This window comes from Pristiophorus japonicus, chromosome 5, assembly GCF_044704955.1.
Source record: "Pristiophorus japonicus isolate sPriJap1 chromosome 5, sPriJap1.hap1, whole genome shotgun sequence".
Lineage (NCBI taxonomy): Eukaryota > Metazoa > Chordata > Chondrichthyes > Pristiophoridae > Pristiophorus > Pristiophorus japonicus.
In genome coordinates, this window is record NC_091981.1 from 229545438 (window position 1) to 229567884 (window position 22447).

The 22447-nt window shown below is 45.7% G+C and overlaps 1 protein-coding gene across 2 annotated transcripts in view; it reads left to right on the forward strand.

The window, feature by feature from the left end:
* LOC139264623 (macrophage mannose receptor 1-like) overlaps positions 1-22447 on the forward strand; it is a 332729-nt gene that overhangs the window by 223379 nt on the left and 86903 nt on the right. For both annotated transcript variants that reach the window (XM_070881368.1, XM_070881367.1), the window contains exons 21-24: positions 12415-12529; positions 13639-13802; positions 18208-18313; positions 18537-18769. In XM_070881368.1, the coding sequence (XP_070737469.1) occupies positions 12415-12529; positions 13639-13802; positions 18208-18313; positions 18537-18769 (618 nt within the window). The remainder of the gene's footprint in view (positions 1-12414; positions 12530-13638; positions 13803-18207; positions 18314-18536; positions 18770-22447) is intronic.

Genomic DNA, 22447 nt, shown 5'->3' on the forward strand with positions numbered 1-22447 from the left:
AGAATTCCACAGATTCACAACCCTCTGGGAGAAGAAATTCCTTCTCAACTCTCTTTTAAATTGGCTCCCCCGTATTTTGAGGCTGTGCCCCCTAGTTCTAGTCTCCCCGACCAGTGGAAACAACCTCTCTGCCTCTATCTTGTCTATCCCTTTCATGATTTTAAATGTTTCTATAAGATCACCCCTCATCCTTCTGAACTCCAACGAGTAAAGACCCAGTCTACTCATTCTATCATCATAAGGTAACCCCCTCATCTCCGGAATCAGCCTAGTGAATCGTCTCTGTGCCCCCTCCAAAGCTACTATATCCTTCCTTAAGTAAGGTGACCAAAACTGCACGCAGTACTCCAGGTGCGGCCTTACCAATACCCTATACAGTTGCAGCAGGACCTCCCTGCTTTTGTACTCCATCCCTCTCGCAATGAATGCTTTTGTACTCCATCCCTCTCGCAATGAATTATTGGTTGATTTATTGATGTATTTATCATTTATTATTGATGATGGCTCTTTATTTGTAAAACTGAAGTGTTTAATGTTTGTAAACTTCCTTTTAAACCCCTCCCCCCTCCCCCCCCCCATTCCCTACGCCTGATTTGTAACCTACGCCTGATTTTCTAAAGTGTAGACAAGGTTTTTTCGAACGTACAAAAATCTTCACTTACTGCATTCTAAGTTAGTTTGGAGTAAGTTTTCACTGCCTAAACTTTGAAAACAGGCGTAAGTGGCCGGACACGCCCCCTTTTGCAAAAAAATTCTGTTCCAAAGTGAAACTGTTCTAACTGACTAGAACTGGAGCAAACTAAATGCTGAGAAATCAAATTTCTAAGCCATTCTAAACCAGTTGCTCCAAAAAAACAGGAGCAACTCAGGCCGAAACTTGGTCCCAATGAAACAGGAGTAGGCCATGGAGCCCCTCAAGTCTGTTCTGTCATTTTATTGGATCGTATTATTATGAATATGAAATTTTTGTCAATCAGATGCAAGTATGACACTGAATTTTACATGTGCATATATATGAATCCAAATATGTAACATCAGAAGTGTAACGGACTAAATGAATGCTAGATATTCCTGACATCATTCCCAACAGTTTCCTGGGGTTTCTGTGACTCTCCTCCAAAGTTACAGCAGATGAGTGGGAGAATCCCTGCAGAAATTCACCTCACAGAATGGCTTTTAAGGAATGTAAATATGCTGCCATCTGAAATATTAATTTGAGTTAAATGCATTTGGGCAATTCTGCATTTCATCTCTTCTGCAGTTATCTAAATTAGATTTTGCTGCAATTATTTCAATGGTTGCAGAATTGATGAAGTGTTGCTGGACCAAAATAAGGCTTATATTGAAACTAGTGACTATCTCAAAAGATAATAGAGTTTACTATTCTGTCAAACCTGTTGATTAGACTGTATAATCAAGCTACAAGTTTCTGATTGTAATTGCTTAAATATTTGTTTTCAGACTATATATGTACAATAATACTGCTAGCATTCGGGATGCCATGAAATTTTTGTAGGAAAAATTATATTACATTTTTTAACTAGAAGCAGCATGTAAGGGGTCAACACCAAAAGTCACACCAGGCACCTTTATCAGAAAACTATCAGCTCAGAACAGATGTGTCATCCTCAAGATGAAAGCTTGTTTTGATCCACGTAATGATGGGGCGAATTGTTAGTTTTTTTAGGGTGGCATCACTTGCAGCCCCAAACAGCTTATGCTATTGTTAAAAAAGATGTTTTGCGATTGTCATGTATGTAACCTTCATGTAACTGTAACCTTCATGTAACAACACTGTACACTGTATACACCTAAGAAATTCACACCTTGACCACAGGGGGTGAACTTGTGGGAGACACTCCTCACCTGGTCATCCAGGTATATAAAGGGAGGTCCCATGCAGGGTCATCACTTCTTGGTCCTGTGAATAAAGGTACAGGTCACAGAGTGACTTTGTCTCCACTATGTGCCTCGTGTTGATTTACAGTAGAGTGTAAGGACACAACATTTGGTGATGAGAAACGAAAATCAACAACTCACGAGAATGGCCACCGGTAGCACAGAGGAACAGTACTGTGTGGGTGAGGACTGGGTCGATTTCGTTGAGAGGCTCCAGCAGATCTTTGTCACGAAGGACTGGCTGGGAGCGGCAGTGGCTGACAAGCGAAGGGCGCATCTACTGACCAGCTGTGGACCTAAGACGTACGCGCTGATGAAAGACTTGCTCGCACCCGAGAAGCCAGTGGACAAGATCTTTGAGGAGCTCAGCAAACTGATCGGTGAGCACCTCAAACTGGCGAGCAGTATACACATTGCCCGACACCGATTCTACACGCACCGATGTCGGGAAGGGCAGAGCATACCAGACTTTGTTGCGGACCTTCGGCACTTGGTCAGCCTCTGTAAGTTCACAGACACCTGCAGGGGGGAGATGTTACGGGATTTCTTCATTGAGGGCATTGGTCATGCGGGATTTTTAGGAAGCTAATTGAGACCAAGGACTTGACCTTGCAAGCAGCGGCGTTGATGGCTCAAACCTTCATGGCGGGGGAGGAAGAAACTAAGATCATATACGCGCGCAACCCTGCTCTCAACATGACAATGGAGCAGGGAGTTAACATGGTAAATGCGACTCAGAACCCCACAGGCAGGCAAGGGTAACTCAACACCAACCAGGCAGTAACAGACTCTAGGGTGGGTCCTCAAAACAGACAATGGCAGGTCGAACGGACAATTGCACCATCACAAGGGACAATACATCCTGGGATGGGGCCATTGACACCCACTAACAGAGTGCTCAAGAGTAATCAAAGAGACAATCAGAGAGGAATGCCTGGTAACAGCTCTTTTGTTCACAACAATCTCAGCTCCTGCAGGGACAGACATGCTGCGAAAACCTGCCGGTTTCAACAATTTATCTGCAGAAATTGTAACTTCAGTGGACATTTTGCCAGAATGTGCAGGAAGCCCGCAGCGAGGCTGGTTTACGAAGCGGATGAACCACAAGAGGGGTCTGCAAGGCAGGGTTATGCTTGGGACACAGCAATGGACGCTGAACTTCAGCGGGTTCAGGTGGCAAACATCCACAGCTCATACACAAAGACGCCACCTATGATGATGAGAGTATTGTTAAATGGCATCCCGGTACGCATGGAGCTGGACACAGGAACCAGCCAATCACTTATGAGTGTCCAACAATTCGAGAAACTATGGCCACTCAGAGCTAGCAGACCCAAACTAGAACGCATTGACACGCAATTACGGACGTACACCAAAGAGATCATCCCAGTGCTAGGCAATGCAATGTTGGTGGTCACACATAATGGATCAGAGAACCGGCTGCCACTCTGGATTGTCCCGGGAAATGGTCCCGCGCTTATGGGGAGGAGCTGGCTAGCCGAGATGAACTGTAAATGAGGGGATGTGCACGCCATTTCATCTGTGGAGCGAAGTTCATGCTCACAGGTCCTACAGAAATTTGAGTCACTATTTCAACTTGGTGTCGGGACTTTCAAAGGTACCAAAATAGTGATACGCATCACCCCGGACGCCAGACCAGTGCACCATAAAGCCAGAGCTGTGCCGTATGTGATGCGGGAGGAAACTGAGAGTGAGTTGGACAGGTTGCTAAGCGAGGGCATAATTTCGTCCGTCGAATTCAGCAACTGGGCAAGCCCCATCGTCCCCGTCCTTAAAACAGATAGCTCGGTCAGGATCTGTGGCGACTACAAGGCCACTATCAACCGAGTGTCACTACAAGACCAATACCCGCTTCCGAGAGCAGAGGATCTTTTTGCCATGCTGGCAGGCGGCAAGCTGTTCACCAAGTTGGACCTCACTTCAGCCTCCATGACCCAGGAACTGGCCGAAGAATCCAAGCTACTGACCACCATCACCACGCACAAGGGGCTGTTTGTCTACAACAATGTCCGTTTGCAATCGTTCAGCAGCCGCTATCTTTCAAAGGAACATGGAAAGCCTGCTCAAATCCATCCCTGGAACAATCGTATTTCAGGACGACATCCTTATCACGGGTCGAGACACCGAGGAACTCCTCCTCAACCTGGAGGAGGTGCTACGCCGACTGGACCGTGTAGGCCTGCGACTAAAGAAGTCCAAGTGTGTGTTTTTGGCCCCAGGGGTTGAGTTTTTGGGCAGAAGGGTTGCCGCAGACGGGATCCGGCCTACCGAATCCAAAACGGAAGCGATCCGTCGCGCACCCAGGCCCAGCAACACATCTGAGTTGTGTTCATTTCTGGGACTATTGAACTATTTCGGGAACTTTCTGCCGAACTTAAGCATATTGTTGGAGCCGCTACACGTGCTCCTGCGTAAGGGTTGCGATTGGTTTTGGGGGGACTGTCAGGAACGGGCTTTCAATCGGGCGCAGAACCTGCTTTGTTCTAATAAGCTGTTGACCCTGTACAACCCCTGTAAGAAATTGGTTTTGACATGCGATGCATCATCCCATGGAGTTGGGTGCGTGTTGCAGCAGAGTAATGATGAGGGCCAACACCAACCTGTGCCTTATGCTTCCAGGTCGCTCTCCCAAGCAGAAAGGGGATATGGGATGGTTGAAAAGGAAGCACTCGCATATGTCTGCGGGGTGAAAAAGATGCACCTGTACCCTTTTTGCAGAAAGTACGAGTTAGAAATGGACCATAAGCTGTTAACATCCTTGCTGTCTGACAGCAAAGCTGTCAAAGCCAATGTGTCAGCTCGCATACAGCAATGGGTTCTCATGCTGGCTGCGTATGACTACACCATACGGCACTGGCCAGGCACCGAAAATTGCACTGACGCGTTCAGCAGGCTTCCACTGGCCACCATTGAGGGGGCAGCGGAGCAAAGCACTAAGATGGTCATGGCTGTCGATGCTTTCGACAGCGCAGGCTCTCCTATCACAGCCCAACAGATCAAAACATGGACAAACAGAGATCCCCTCCTATCCTTGATTAAGAAATGTGTCCTGACGGGATTGGGCACCCGCACACGGAGCATGCCCTGAAGAGGTCAGACAGTTTCACAGACGGATGGATGAACTCGCCATCCAAGCCGACTGCTTACTATGGGGCAGCTGGGTAGTCATGCCCCAGTAGGGAAGGGAAGCATTCATCAGGGAACTCCACAGCGAGCACCCTGGCATTGTGCTAATGAAGGCCATTGCCCGGTCACATGTATGGTGGCCGGGAATTGATACAGACCTGGGAACACTGTGTTCGCAGGTGCACGACGTGTGCCCAGCTGGGCAATGCTCGCAGGGAGGCCCCACTCAGCCCGTGGCCCTGACCCACCAAGCCATGGTCACGTATTCACGTAGACTACACGGGCCCGTTCATGGGGAAAATGTTCCTCGTTGTTGATGCGTATTCGAAATGGATCGAGTGCATCATATTGAATTTGTGCACAACATCCATCACAGTGGAGAGTCTGCATGCAGTCTTTGCGACCCACGGCTTGCCGGACATCCTGGTTAGCGACAACAGCCCGTGCTTCACTAGCTATGAATTCCGGGAGTTCATGTCGGGTAATGGCATCAAACATGTCAGGACAGCACCATTCAAGCCGGTTTCCAATGGCCAGGCAGAACATGCGGTCCAAATTATATAACAAGGCATGCTCCGGATTCAAAGACCCTCCCTTCAATGCCGCCTATCGCGCCTCCTGCTGGCCTATAGGTCCCGACCGCAATCGTTCACGGGAGTCCCGCCAGTGGAACTACTCATGAAATGCACACTTAAAACTCGGCTGTCCCTCATTCACCCAGTCCTGTCAGACATTGTTGAGGGCAAGCACCAGTCCCAAAATGAGTGCCATGACCGTAACTCAAAGGGGAGATGTATAGAAATCGATGACCCTGTATTTGTTCTTAATCACGCTTTGGGGCCCAGGTGGCTTGAGGGTACTGTAATTGGTAAAGAGGGGAATAGGGTCATAGTGGTCAGACTTAACAATGGACAGATATGCCGCAAGCATCTAGACCAAATAAAAAAAGGTTCAGCATGGACACTGAGGAACCTGAGGAAGATCATGAGATGCTACCCACACCACCGCCAGTGAACGAGCAACAAGAACCTTCAGCAGCATGCACAGTCCCTGCGGTCAGCCCGGATGAGCCGGAATCACCACAGGTGACAAAGACGCATGCCAAGGCTCAACAACCAGAGCCCCAACTGCGGCGGTCTATGAGAGAGTGTCGACCACCTGAAAGACTCAATCTTTGACCCAAAGACGTTGGGGGAGGGGGAGGTGATGTCATGTATGTAACTTTCATGTAACTGTAACCTTCATGTAACAACACTGTACATTGTATACACCTGAGAAATGCACATCTTGACCACAGGGGGTGAACTTGTGGGAGACACTCCTCATCTGGTCATCCAGGTATATAAAGGGAGGTCCCACGCAGGGACATCACTTCTTGGTCCTGTAAATAAAGGTTCAGGTCACAGAGTGACCTTGTCTCCAGTATGTGCCTCGTGTTGATTTACAGTAGAGTGCAAGGACACAATAGCGATAACTTAAGGTGTCATTCTATTTCATTTGCACTGCATGGTACATAGCCAATCAGACTATGAGAAACCTACGAGTCACACATCTGATAGGCCGTCCCTCGGAATGAGGAAGACTTGCTTCCACTCCTAAAATGAGTTCTTTGGAGGCTGAAAGGCCCAACATGAGAGCCACAGACCCTGTCACAGGTGGGACAGATATTCATCGGGGGAAGGGGGGAGGGTGGCACTGATTTACCACACTCTCCTTACGCTGCCTGCACCTGACCTCTTCACGCTCACAGCGTTCAGATTCGAAGAGCTCAGTGCCCTCCCGGATGCACTTTCTCCACCGAGGGCGGTCTACGGCCAAGGTCTCCCAGGTGTCAGTGGTGATGTCGCACTTCACCAGGGAGACTTTGAGCGTGTCCTTGTAATGTTTCCGCAGCCCATCTTTGGCTCGTTTGCCATGAAGAGCAATTGGTTAGGGAGTCTTGTGTCTGGCATGTGAACTATATGGCCTGCCCAACGAAGATAATCTAGTATGGTTAGTGCTTCAATGCTGGGGATGTTGGCCTGGACGAGGACACTAATGTTGATACATCTGTCCTTCCAGGGGATTTGCAGGATCTTGCGGAGACATAATTGGTGATATATCTCCAGCGACTTGATGTGTCTTCTGTACATCGTCCATGCCTCAGATCCATACAGGAAGACGGGTATTACTACAGCCCTGTAGACCATGAGGTTGGTGGTAGGTTTGAAGGCCTGGTCTTCGAACACTCTTTTCCTCAGGTGGCCGAAGGCTGCACTGGCGTACTGGAGGCAATGTTGAATCTCCGCATCAATGTCTGCCATTGTTGATAAAAGGCTCCCGAGGTATGGGAAGTGGTCCACATTGTCGAGGGCCGCGCTGTGAATCTTGATGACTAGGGGGCAGTGGTGTGTGGCGAGGACAGGTTGGTGGAGGACATTTGTCTTGCGGATGTTAAGTGTAAGGTCCATGCTTTCATATGCCTCGGTGAATACATCGACTATATCCTGGAGTTCAGCCTCAGAATGTGCGCCAAAGCAGGCGTCGTCCGCGTACTGCAGCTCAACGACAGAGGTTGGGGTGATCTTGGACCTGACCTGGAGGTGGCGTAGGTCAAGCAGCTTCCCGCTGGTTCTGCAGTTTAGTTTCACTCCAGCGGGGAGCTTGTTGACAGTGAGGTGGAGCATAGCAGCGAGGAAGATTAAGAAGAGGGTTGGAGCAATGACGCAGTCCTGTGTTTGACCCGGTCCGGACATGGAATGGGCCTGTAATGGATCTGCTGGCAAGGATCACTGCCTGCATGTCGTCATGGAGCAGGCGAAGGATGTTGACAAACTTTTTGGGGCATCCAAAACGGAGGAGGACGCTCCATAAGCCCTCACAGTCGACAGTGTCAAAGGCCTTTGTAAGATCGAAAAAGGCCATGTATAAGGGCTGGTGCTGCTCCCTGCATTTTACCTGCAGTTGTCCTGCTGCAAAGCCCGTAGGGGACGAAATCCGCACTGTGACTCCGGGAGGAACTCCTCGGCCACAAGAAGAAGACAGTTGAGGAGAACTCTAGCGACAACCTTCACAGTGCTTGATAGCAGGGAGATTCCCCTGTAGTTGCCGCAGTCGGATTTGTTCCCCTTTTTAAAAATGGACATGATCACTGCATCTCTGAGATCTCCCGGCCTGCTCTCCTCCCGCCAATTGAGAGAGATGAGGTCATGTATCCGCGCCAACAGTGCCTCTCCGCCATACTTTAGCGCCTCAGCAGGAATTCCATCCACACCCGTAGCCTTGTTATTCTTGAGCAATTTTATAGCTCTGCCTACCTCGTGCAGCGCTGGGCTCCACTGAGTTGGTGGCGGGTTGCATGCTGCGGGATGGAGTTGAGAACACGCGAGTCAAAGGCTGAGTCTCGATTGAGGAGATCTTCAAAGTGCTCCTTCCAGCAGGTCCTGACAGCCTCGGTGTCCTTGATGAGTGTTTCCCTGTTCTTGGCCAGAAGTGGGGTGGAGCCTTGGGAGTTTGGACCGTAGGTGGCTTTGACTGCAATGAAGAATCCTCACATATCGTGGCTGTCGGCCAGTTGTTGTAGCTCCTGTGCTTTCTCCATCCATCACCTGTTCTTTAGGTCCCGTGTTTTTTATTGTACCTCAGCCTTGAGCCGTGTGTAACATTGCTTTGTAGCTCCCGAGTTGGGTTGTTGCTTGAGGCTCAGAAATGCTGCGCGCTTGCGATCTATTAGTTCTTGGATCTCCTGATGGTTTTCATCAAACTAGTCCTGATGTTTTATGGTTGAGTGACCAAGTGTCTCTTCACAGGCACTGGTTATGGAGGCCTGGAGGGCAGACCAAGCGCTGTGGGCATTCAGCATCTCAGGGTCATCAAGGCATGCCAGATTGGCTGTGAGGCGCTGGCTGTATAGGGCTCTCATGGCCGTGTTTTTAAGTGCCCCGGCATTAACTTTTTTGCGGCACTGCTTCTGCTGTCCCCTCTGCTTTGAGGTTATGTTAATATTGATAATGGATCGGATTAGGCAGTGGTCTGTCCAGCAGTCGTCAGCTCCTGTCATGGCGTGGGTGATGCGCACATCCTTGCGATCCCTCGCTCGGACGATGACATAGTCCAGCAGGTGCCAGTGTTTGGAGCGAGGGTGTTGCCATGATGCCGTGCATTTATCCCTCTGGTGGAACAGGGTGTCGGTGATGAGGAGCTCGTGCCCTAGACATTTCGTCAGGAGTCGGGTGGCGTGGAGTTGGATTTCCCTGCCCCCTCTCTGCCAATCACGCCTCCCCAGAGGCCTGTGTCTTTGCCGACCCTGGCATTAAAGTCAACTAGGAGGATCAATTTGTCGCCCGTGGGGACGCGGAACAAAAACCCTCTTTAGCCTCATCCGTTGCATCCTTAGCAACAGCATGGCAACTCTCGATTCCCGCGATTCAGGAGGTCAAGAGTCACCATGACATGAATGTTGGGGCGTACGCACTGATGACTCTGGTGCACCGGCTCCGGGACAGGGCAAGGCGAAAGGTCACAGATCAGACCCTGTCTAAGTAGCGACCATGATTAACATCGAATTTTGAGGAACTTAAGAAGGAACTGCCCCTTGATTGGCTGCGCCCTTTTTCAGTGACCGCTCGATAGGCAATTAGCTGAGTGTACTAGCTGAGCAGAGAGAGCAGTGATTGTCCACAAAGCTCACAGTCAAAAGTTTCAAAGCTTTTTATTTTTAAAATTACTGTCAGCCTGGCCAGGGTGGCAGGCTAATGTGAGTTTACAGTAGGTGGACTTATATAGGAACATAGGGTTAGAACCTCCACTTTTGAGCTTATCACCCAAAAATGGGTGTTATTTCCGGCGTGGGCGGTAAAAAAGGGTTTTCAGACGCTAGCTTCTCGCCCATTCTCAAAACACCTAGTTTATATTTTTGAAAATGGGTGTTACTGTGAGTGATATCAAATGGCGGTACCGTTAAATTTTTTTGACTTTCTGCCGTAAAGTGTGGCCGTCATTAGCAACAGCATGGCAAATCTCGATTCCTGCGATTCAGGAGGTCAAAGGTCACCATGACATGCGCAGAAGAGGAGACAGAGAGAGAGAGAGGGAGCTCAGAGGGACTGAAGGCATGGCTGGGTGTGGTATGGCTGTTTTGGGAGGAAGGAGGGAGACTTCTGAGCTTCACAGCAAGTAGGCAAACAAAAAGTAGCTGTTAACAGCCACATATTGACCGAATTTGCCCTATAATGGAGGGAGAGGAGGAGGCATCACAGCACGCTGTGGAGACTGACGCTGGAGAGAGCAGTGAGGTGGGAGAGGAGCACATTGGAGGCTGCAAAAAGCCAAGAGGTTTTCGGATGAGGCAAATGCCTCCCTCCTGCAGGAGGTCGAGTCACGCTGGAGTGATTTGACACTGGAAGGGCGTGGGAAGCCCACCCCAAAGGCCTACCAGAGGATATGGACCAAGATAGCAGAGGTGGTCTCATCAGCAACCAACGAGGCACGTGAGGGCAACCAATGCTGCAAACAATGGAATGACATTGTGGGATCCGCAAGAGTAAGTATTATATTGATTTACATGTAGTTATGTATTTATATAATTTGATTTGTAACAATCATGAGTGACTATCAGCAGATGTGACGTCTTGCACTTTGACCAGGAATGTTTTACTCAAACCCTGCGGTCATGGTGTACGTCTTTAGGTAAAGAATGATAATAATCATAATAATTATGATTACATCTGTCGGTTATGTGTTGGATCAGTGTCTGTGACAGTATCTAGCAATGTTATCACGCAATGATCTCATGCCATGTCGTCCTGTCACCTTTTACAGAAGAAGCTATCGACGATGAGGTCCGTGCAGAGGTGAACGGGTGGGGGGCCACCAGTCCCCAGCGACATCACAGAGATGGCGGAGCGAGTGCTAGACATTAGTGACCAGCTCATCGAAGCTTTGGGAGGCATATCCCGACACCTGGCCACCATGACCGAGTACATTCCGCGCATGGCAGAGTCCCTGGATGCGATAGCCAGGAACATTGCTGCCACAACTCTCTCAGTGGTCCCAGAGCGCGGCACTCCACCCCAAGGTTCCGCACCACCACTGCGAATGACAGATGAGAGCAAGGACCAAGATCCTGCTTCTGCATCAAAGAATGTTGCTCTCTCAGCACTCCCCACTCCCGTACCCGTCCAACCAACGCATCTGCCTTCATCCCCCCTCAATGAGGCACCGCCTGAGGAGCTCCTCGGCCAGTCGCGTGGAACGAGGAGGGGAAGGGGTAGAGGGGAGAAGAAAGAGAGGGGAGAAGGAAAGTGAGGTGCATGTGCGCAGGTGATGGCTGTGTTATATCTCCATCTGGGTGTATGCAATTTGTTGCAATGTATGGGGGCTGGGGATCATGCTCCTGCTTTGCCTTTGTATTCTGTGTTGCTGGATATGTTGACCATGTGATTTATGTCACTGGTGGAAAAAGTGGGATGTGGCAGGGGTTGGGTGTTATTGGCTATGATACTTATGATTTCAGACCAATGTCGGAATTAAACTTTTGTTATTGAACATAAACTTGTTGCGCATTGTCTCAAATAGCTGGACCGTTACACACTGATGATTCCTTACCGTGAAAGGTTTAAATACAACTTTGCATCAATCAACATAAACTTCAACTGGCACCATTGATGTCTGAGCTGCGCACACACAGCAGTGTGTCAGCGTTGTCACTCACATCAGCGCTCTTTCAGGCAAATCTTTATGATGTCAGCTCCTGATGTAAGAGTGGGATTTAACAAATGCCAGCCACACCGCTGGCGTCCGTCCCAGTTCGTTCAACTTTTTGTGGGAGGTTTTTTGAGCGGGTGATATGTGTGCGAGGTGGTGAAATTGACGGTGGGCGATCTCCATTGCCGCTAGTTTGGGTCTTTACGACAAAAAACAGTCGCCAGGCGTTATTATTGAATCTCGGCGTTAAGTCTGTGAGGAAAGTAACGCTGCTGATTCCGCCCCAAAAAAGTGGGCGGGCGGTGATATTTTTTCTCGCCATTAAGCCCATTGGGAAAATAACGCTTGCCGATAAGTCTCCTAAAAAAAAGCCCGCCAGTTTCCATTTTGTGCCAAAATGGACGCTATATAGGCATTATATGTAATTTCAGTGGTTAAGTGGGCGTTAAGCAGGCAAAAAAAGTGGAGGTTCTAGCCCCAAGAGCCCTTCAGTTAGGTTCCACAATAATTTATTAAAAGCAGGGCATTCCAGGAGCTACAATAATGAGCTGCTGAAAGCAATGCAACGCTTCATATCTAAGCAATAATCTTGGCTTCCAAATGATGTTGCCGAACACTTCTAAAACTATTACTTTATCTGTTATACACTCTAATAATTTGGCATTTTTTAATGTTTTTTCTCAGTGTTTCATATTTTATGGTGAAGATGAAGCACAGCAATTGCCTTGGCATGATGCGAGAGACATTTGCATAACAAAAGGAGGAAACCTGGCATCAATTCAAAATGCTAAAGAACAAAGTATGTAATTATGGGCAATAATAGTATAAGACTGGAGTGCCCCTGTACTCACATACTTGCTTTTAATTGGTTTGTTTTCATTATGGAGGCACTTTTTCTCCCAGAAACAGGAGGTATTTCGGCAATGAACACCAGCCAGCATGCATATGATCACTTGGGTACCAAATTGGACAGCTTGTTTATTATTTAATATTCAAAATTAATAAATTAGTTCCTCAATTTAATCCCAAATAGGTTTGGTCCATATTTATGAAGCAATGAATAGCTCAGACCAACGGGAGCAATAATATCAAATTGATTATATGAGGGAAAGTAGTAGATTATGTCTGGAGTTAATTCCATGATATACTCATTAATATTTTCCACTTTAATTCTGTCAGGCACTAAAATTATCCATTGAGTGATAGCACATAAACATTCAATTAATTCATCTGTAACTCTGCTATTTTAACAAAACCATTAACCCATTTAAAATAAAAGAACTACGAGCTCAGCTAATACAATAGAGACAGAAATTTCAGATAAATGCGATAAGTATTCTGTTTGTACATTTGTATCCCAGGATATGATTTTTAGAACTTCAACTTTTTGCAAAGAAATATATGTATTTTGATTTCTTTTGATGATGTATTACATTTTCATAAATCATCTTCTTTATTGATGGTAATTGTTTTCAATGGGATGAAAATCAGGAGGGTGCTACAATAGGTGGGTAATCCACTCTGCCAGATTACTGCCCAGTCAATGACAGTGAAAATTACTCCCATTATTTTAATTGTTTTTCATAAATAATGCAACTTATCAGGAATACCATCCCTACTGTTACATGATAAGTTCATAGCTCAAATTTCCATTCCAAGTCAACAGTTCCTCAGACCAAATTTTACAACCATTTATTTTTTAGCATGTTAGTAGAATTATATGGAATTAGAGTTCATTTTATTTCTAAATCTAAATCTGGAATTAGTTCATTATTCTACTTTTTATATCTTGATCATGAAGCACCTTAGGGCTTTCTTCTATGTTAAAGTTGCTACAAAAATGCAAATAGTTGTTGTTGTTTTACATATCCATAATCTCAAATGATTTTAATCTGTTTTATTTTGCAGCATTTATTACCATGACCCTGAATGGTTTTCCTGTGAATGTCTGGATTGGATTAAATGATATTAATAGTGAGAGTAAATATCTGTGGACTGAAGGAAAAGGACTAGTCTATACTAACTGGGCCAAGGGTTATCCATCAGCACAAACTTACAGATTTGATGATCTGGTAATTACCAACCACACTCCATGTGCTCCAGCAATGGAGTAGACTATTTTTTAGTAATAGATTCTATTTATCTCCATGAATTCTCCAGCCTCTACAGGGAAGATGATGATTAACTCCATGAGGGCTCCAGAAACGGCAGCAGCAGACAACATTTGCATTTTCAGCAGGAATTTTTAAAAACACAATTAAAACTTACCTTACATTAAAATTATTAGCCAGTTAAATTTTTAAATATGGAAGGGCCAAATTTTCTGGAGAAGCCCTTTAGGGGTGGATCTGGGGTGGGAAACATTGGACCGTCCACTAGTTGTGCCTCAGGATTAGGATCATTTACATGGATCGGCAGGATGTCCACACCAACGGCACAACTGGAGCACTGGGCTCAGGAAACTGTACAAGGAGAATGGCCGCAGTGTAATTGTGTCAGCTTTGAAAAAATATAAACAAAAAAGATGAACTGGTGAGGCCGATTTCTGTACTGCAACTGCAATTGTCTGTTCTACAATCGATTGCAGGAGCAACGCCTTTTAAAATTTAAATGCCTCTGCCTCCCTGGCAATGCTGGATGCCACAGAAGTCCATTGTAGGCCATGGTGCTAAGGGTGCAAGTGCAGGAATTACATCATATGACATCTTTGCAGGCAGCGGCCAGAATTTTGCCGGCGCTTAGAGGGTGGGTTTGGAGGAGGGTCCGCTGTCAAAATATAAAATATTGACAACGGGTCGACAGCTGGCTGTCAATCCACCTTCTTGTCAGTTTCCCAAGTGCCGGGTCTGTCTGCATAGGGGTGAGTATGACGGGTGGCTAGGGAGAAGTGGATGTGATAATATAGATAGAGAGAGAGGGATGGATGGAGGTGCAAGGTAAGTTGGTGTGAGTAAGGACATGCAGGAGTAGGATAGGGAAGGCAAAGTGATGGGGATGTGATGAACATAAGAATATAAAAAATAGGAGCAGGAGTAGGCCATTTGGTCCCTTGAGCCTGCTCCTCCATTCAATAAGATTATGGCTGATCTGATCCTGACATCAGCTCCACCTCCCTGCCCGCTCCCCATAATCCTTATCTTTCAAAAATCTGTCCACACCTTAAATATCTTCAATGACCCAGCCTCCACAGCTCTCTGAGGTAGAGAATTCCAAAGGTTCACGACCCTCTGAGAGAAGAAATTAATTCTCATTTCCGTTTTAAATAGGCGACCCCTTATTCTGTAACTATGCCCCTTAGTTCTAGATTACCCCATGAGGGAAAACATTCTCTCTGCATCTACGCTGTCAAGCCCCCTCAGAATCTTATATGCTTCAATAAGATCACCTCTCAGTCTTCTAAACTCCACTAAGTATAGGCCCAACCTGCTCAACCTTTCTTCATATGACAACACCTTCATCTCAGGAATCAATCTCGTGAACCTTCTCTGAACTGCCTCCAGTGCAAGTGGCCCAGGAAAACCGTGGGCCATCCCCGACCTGCGAGAGGACACCACCATAGGTCGGGAGGATAAGAGTTTAGAAGACTGAGAGGTGATCTTATTGAAGCATATAAGATTCTGAGGGGGCTTGACAGCGTAGATGCAGAGAGAATGTTTTCCCTCATGGGGGAATCTAGAACTAAGGGGCATAGGATAAGAGCTGGAACATGCCACTACAGCTTCCAGTGCGAGCCGCTCCAAGTGTGCGACGACTTTGAGATGGGCGACTGGGTGACGTCATCAAGGCCCAGGTTGCCGGTTAGAGTGTGGGCTAGAATATCGGCAGGGCCCAGGCACAGCGGAGGAGCAGGAAAGTCATAGCAGCAAATGAGGGTACGGGTCCCAGAAGAGCCGAGGACCCAGGGGTAGTATGGGCTAGCCCACACTGTGATATGTGTGCGCACTAGGTCCGTGCAGCCGAACAGGTCTCCAGTCGTCCTGGTTTACCCTTGCCACTGGATAAAGGCCTAGCTCTGTCAAGCCCGTGTGGTGGCTGATGTGCAATGGTCACCACTAGTTAAAAAAATCCACGCACAGGCATCTTCCACCCCTGGAGTTCAGGACTGGAATATCGGGTCCTTCATTGAAACATCTATGAACTCATCCCTTTTGGTGTGGAAGCAAGTCATCCTCGTTCGAGGGACCAGCTATGATGATGATAATTCTTCCTTAAATAAGGAGACAAAAACTGTACGCAGTACTCCAGGTGTAGTCTTATCAACACCCTGTACAGTTGTAGCAGGACTTCCCTACTTTTATACTCCACCCCCCTTGCAATAAAGGCCAACATTCCATTTGGCTTCCTAATTACTTGCTGTATCTGCATACTAACATTTTGTGTTTCATGTACAAGGACTCCCAGATCCTTCTGCATTTTGTAATCTCTCTCCATTTAAATAATAATAATTTACTTTTTTATTTTTCCTACCAAAGTGGATAACCTCATATTTTCCTACATTGTAATCCATCTGCCAAATGTTTGCCCACTCACTTAGCCTATCTATATCCCTTTGCAGATTCTTTGCATCCTTCTCACAACTTGCTTTCCCACCTATCTTTGTATCCAGCAAATTTGGCTACATTACACTCAGTCCCTTAATCCAAGTCATTAATATAGATTAGAAGTAATTGAGGACCCAGCACCGAATGATCCCTTTGGCATCGCACTAGTCACTGTTTGCCAAGCTGAAAATTACCCATTTATCCCAACTCTCTATTTTCTGTTAGTTAGCCAATCCTCTATTACCCCCCGGGAGCTCTTATCTTGTGTAGTAACCTTTTATGTGGCACCGTATCGAATGTTTTCTGGAAATCCAAATACGCAATATCTACTGGTTCCCCTTTATCCACCCTGCTCATTACACCCTCAAAGAACTCGAGCAAATTTGTCAAACATAATTTCCCTTTCATAAAGCTATGCTGACTCTGCTTGACTTCATTATGATTTTCTAAATGGCCTACTACTACTTCCTTAATGATGGACTCCAGCATTTTTCCAATAACAAATGTTAGGCTAACTCGACTATAATTTCCTGATTTCTGTTTCCCTCCTTTCTTAAATAGAGGCATTACATTTGGGATTTTCCAAACTGCTGGGAGCTCTCCAAAATCCAGGGAATTTTGGTAGATTACAACCAATGCATCCACTATCTCGGCAGCCACCTCTTTTAAGACCCTAGCATGCAGATCATCAGGTCCAGGGGACTTGTCCACCTTTAGTCCAATTAGTTTGCCTAGTACATTTTCTCTAATGACAGTGATTGTTTTAATTTTCCCACAATGCCAATCGCCCCTTGATTATCAATTATTGGGATGCTTTTAGTGTCTTCTGCCATGAAGACTGATACAAAATATTTGTTCAAAGTTTCTGCCATTTCCCTGTTTCCCATTATTAATTCCCCAATCTCATCCTCTAAGGGACCAATGTTTACTTTAGCTACTCTCTTCCTTTTTATATACCTGTAGAAGCTCTTACTGTCTGTTTTTATATTTCTTGCTAGTTTACTTTCATAACCTATCTTCGCTCTCTTTATTATTGTTTTGGTCATCCTTTGCTGATTTCTAAAAAATTCCCAATCTTCTGACCTTCCACTGTTCTTTGCAACATTGTATGCCTTTGTTTTCAATTTGACACCATCCTTTACTTCCTTAGTTAGCCACGGATGGTTCATCCTTCTCTTAGAGTCTTTGTCACTGGAATATATCGTTGCTGAGAGTTATGAAATATCTCCTTAAATGTTTACCACTGCTTTTCTACAGTCTTACCCTTTAATATATTTTCCCAGTCCATTTTAACCAGCTCTACCTTCATACTTTTGTAATTACCATTATTTAAATCCAGGATACTAGTTTGAGAACGAGTTGTCTCGCCCTCAAACTGATTTTGAAATTCTACTATGCTATGATCGCTTTTAATTGGCCGGGAACCTTGCAGCATGAGCTTAACAAGTTCCATCAAGGTTAAATTATTTTCACAGAGCGGGATGGAGCCGAGAGAGCGGTTGCAACTGGACTTGCCTCAGTAGGCAAAATGGTTGCCAGATATTTTGGGTAAATGCTCCTGGAAAGCAAATTTCCCACTGGTAGTGCAAAGTTGCAAAATTAACTCTAGAACAACTCCATTACTTTGCCTTCTGCACCTCTGTCTCCAGAAACATTTTTGATTGTATTTGGACCCATTCATATCATCCATTTCACTGGGTTTCCTGAGTAACTGATTTCATAAGTCCATTACTTTTTATGTAAAAAGCAAATCTATCAGACTCGCAATGAGTTGCTTGACATTTTGCCACACAGCCCTCTATGTAATATCTGCAGGGCACATTGTCAATTAGTTATTGTTTGACATTCATCGCTTAATTATTAATTCCAGTTGGTAACTTTACAGGGACATGCTGGTGCCTGCTGTTGACTCTTATTTTTTGCTTTTATTGTGTAGAATACTGACTGTGTGTCTGTGAGTGTAAACGCAAGGAAAGATGCTGGAGCCTGGAGGGATGAATACTGTGGCTCTAAAAGAGGTTTTATATGCCAAAAGTACAAAGGTGAGCACTGGGTTGCCTTTTATATGACATTTCAAGGCTTCCTGCTGACAGTGTAGGCTCAAAAAATCAGCCCCATCATCTCAGTTAATACCCATTAAGCTTACTAAAACATCTTCTGGTTGGATTGAATCAATTGAATGTCCTCTTGATATCATAAAAAACAAACTGTATCCATAGAAATCTGAATGGAAATAACAAGTGCAGAATGTGATTTCTTCCACAGATCGTGCATTAACCTTCGGGCCCACAACTCTGCCAGCACCAAGCTACGTTACTTATGACAACAGTTCATACAAAATAATTACAGTCAAACTGAAATGGCAAGATGCTCGTAAGGTTTGTGAAGCAGAGGGTGCCCAGCTTGCCAGTATCATGAATGGCTTTGAAAATGCCTTCTTAATGTTAGAAGCTAATAAACTTGGAGAGAAACTATGGATTGGATTAAATGGCAATGAGGTAAGAAACAAATATTAACAATGTAAGCTGAAGAAAAGTATTAAATGCACTGCACGTCTAATATTTATTTCTGCCAGCACTTTGTACTATACCTCCCACAAGGTATTTGATAAAGACCTATATGAAAGTCAAATTAGAAGCTTGTTAGGGTTCAGAATAAATGCTGGGAATGGATAAGAATCTGATTGAAGGATAGAAAACAACGAGCACTTGTTAGAGGAGTTATATTGACCTGGGGAAAAGGATTCAGTGAGGTGTTGGGAATACTTCTATTTCTCATTTACATAAATGATGTAGAATCAGAAATGCAAAGCAAAGTAGTCAGAATTGCTGATGATACCAAATTAGAAGGGGCAGTGGAACAGCTCAAAAATTACAGAGTAAGTGTGTCAGCTGTGGCTCAGTGGGTAACACCCTCGCATCTGAGTCAAAAGGTGCAAGTGCCACTCCAGGGTCTTGAGCACAAATATCCTGGCTGACACTCCAGTGCAGTACTACGGCAGAACTATACTGTCTGAGCTGCCATTTTTCAGATGAGACAGTACATTTAGGCTGCATCTGCCCTCTCAGGTGGACATAAAAGATCTATGGCACTATTTCGAAGAAGAGCAGGGGAGTTATCCCGGTGTCCTAGCCAATATTTATCCCTCAATCAACATCAGTATAACAGATTATCTGGTCGTTATCACATTGCTGTTTGTGGGAGCTTTCTGTGCGCAAATTGGCTGCCGCGTTTACTACATTACAGCATAGACTACACTTCAAAAAGTACTTAATTGGCTCTAAAGTGCTTTAGAACGTTCGGTGGTCGTAAAAGGTGCTATTTAAATGAAAATCTTTAAATTGGACGAAATAAGTATTCAGGCAGATCCATGGCAGATGAAATATAACGTGGCCAAGTGCAAAGTACGGCTTATATGAAGGAAAACACATGCACCCCATGAATAGTTTTGAAGAGAACTAAGGATGAAGTGGAAGGAGACCCAAGACCCTTAGTAGACTTGATGCTAGACATATCTAACTAAGCAGAGCAGCAATCAACAGAGTCAATAGAATGTTGAACTATGTAGCTAAGACTGTTACATATAAATCAGAGGGATTCATGAGATGCTCTGGTCAGACCACACCTGTTCTGGTCTCCGAGAAGACAAAGAAGTAAATGGATAAAGAGCCAGAGGCGAAATGAGGACAATCTATTGACATAGCGAGTTGTTATGATCTGGAATGCATTGTTTAAAAGGGCGGTGAAAGCAGATTTAATAGTAATTTTAAAAGGGAATTGGATAAATACTTGAAGGGAAAAATTTTGTAGGGGAATGGGGGAAGAGCAGGGGAGTGGGACTAATTGGATAGCACTTTCAAAGAGCTGACAATGGCCTACTTCTGTGCTGTATCATTCTGTGATTCTATGAGACATTCAAGAGCTGGAAGCAGTTTAGAGAAGAGTTACAAGGCTGCTCACTAGTGCCAGAGGTCTGAGTCATGAAGAAAGGCAACTGAGAGTTGATCTTACAGAGATATGTAAAATACAAATGATATGTAACAATTCTATCTGGAATATTACTTCAAATTAAATTGTGGAATTAGGATAAGTGGGCACAGGATCAAATAAGTAAAAAGCTAACTTTAAGACTGATATCAGGAAGTTGTTCTTTATGCAGAGTGGTCAGCACTTAGAAAGGACCGGTGCATTGAAGAAAAAATTAAGGGGTAAATTTCCATGGGAGTTCTCCCACTCATACTCCATGGGCGAGAAATTGATGTCCTTACTGCTACCTGGTAGCACCAGCAATGCGCAAACATATGGTGGCCGCCGCTCTTGCGCCAGCTGGAGACTGTCCCAGTGGTTGCCGACATATTGGTCATCCCCTTTACTCTGCCAGTAATTGGTATTGCCCTGAAAAATAAAATGGCGGTGTGGTGACATCGGTCGGCATGCAACGCCAAATTAACATCACCTCCGCGAACTTCGACTCTAGCGCTCAATTCAGTGCTGGGGCCTAAGCATACCAGGTTATCTTGGCGTGCAAGCAGACTGACAGGGACGATATCTGCAGCCATTAAAGGGACACACACATCAATCAAATAAGTTTGAATGGAAGGGTTTGGATTGTTTTTTAAAATTTTATTGAAGTGGTGGTTTGCTGCAATAGATGTGAAAAGTTTTTTTTAAGTGTTTTGGAAGAGCTGCTGGACGCTTGCAAAAGGCTCGGATGGTAAGTGAACGCCTTTGAGAAGACAGAACATGCTGCGAATGCTCAGCAGGCCACGCAAGATCCGTGAAGTTCACGTCTCAGGTAGACATGCTGCCTGACCAAGTGAGTATTGGCAGCATTTTATGCTGTCATTTCACCTTTACAGCGCCCGCTTGCACATGGAAGAGGAAGACGCAGAAGAGGAAGACACAGAAGAGGAGCAAGCCAAAGAGGACGAATCAGAGGAGGGATGCATCCTACACAGCCTCTTTGTGGTCGGCATATCAGGATGGAATCATCTGCCTGCGGTCCCACTGGCTGGGCAGGCTGCATTTCTGAGTGTGTGAAATGAGGAATGCGACAAGAGTGGAATTGTGCTGATGGGAGGGCAGGAAGCCTAGAGGTGCATGCCAGAAGGAGGATAACATGAGAATACCTGCATCTTGTATCTGTTCAGCCCCGCCACTAGCCAAGGGCTCAACCATGCCCCTGCCTAGAATGGCCAGCACTATCTCCTCCAAGGGGGTGAGGTGATGCTAGCAATGGAAAGTGTGCCTCGTCATTGGTGCAGATCGTTGGTAGGTGAGTGATTGGGAGTCGTGCATTGAGGAGTGTGTGAGGCTAGTGGTGCAGTTGGTAAATGACATCGTTTGAAGATGCATTCACTGACCTTGACCAATGGTGTGAGGTCATGAAGCTTTTTTGAGCACTGGAGCCAGATGGTGGGGACGGCACTGCTGGCAGTGATGGCCTTGGTAATGTACTCCCACATTGTTTTTTTCTGTGGGTAGAGGGTCAGTCTTGCAGTGTTGATCCCCTGCATAAAGCTGGAGTGCTGTGTACCAGACCCTGGGTGCCCCTTTCCTGGCTTGCTGAGCCATTTGTGGTAGTGCTGAGGCAGTTTTCCCATTCAGTGAGTTTAGGAAGGTAATTCAAATTTAAGATCTGAATACTGACATTTGGAACTTCTCTTAAATATTGATTATTTGTTAAAATACAGAAAGGGCTGAAAAATTTATTGAATCAATGCATTTTATTTTCCCTTGCTTCAATCTGCATGGCCCTTTAAATTTCAGTGATTCTCAGTGCCCACAATGCATTGCGAGCTTCACAGCCGCGCACACAGACCATCGGGGAAGCAGCAACGGTGCACCAGGACTACAAATTGGTCCCAGATTCCTCATGCAAAGCCACCAGGACGGTGTTGCACCTAAGGTTAGCGCTGCGCCACCTACCTCCATGCCCCCCCACATCAATTTACCTTGTTTAGCGCGGCGGCCATTTTGACCGGCCGTTAATGGCAGTTAACAAGGACACTGATGGCTTTCCGGGTGACAGTGAATTCCCTCCCTCCCCCCCTCGCCCCCATAAATTTGGAGGAAGAAACATAAAAATCATGGAAAAATAGTATAACTGTCATTCATACTGTTACTCTGGGCTTTTCTGAGCTCTTCCACCAAAGTTATGAGCGATAAGTGAGAGA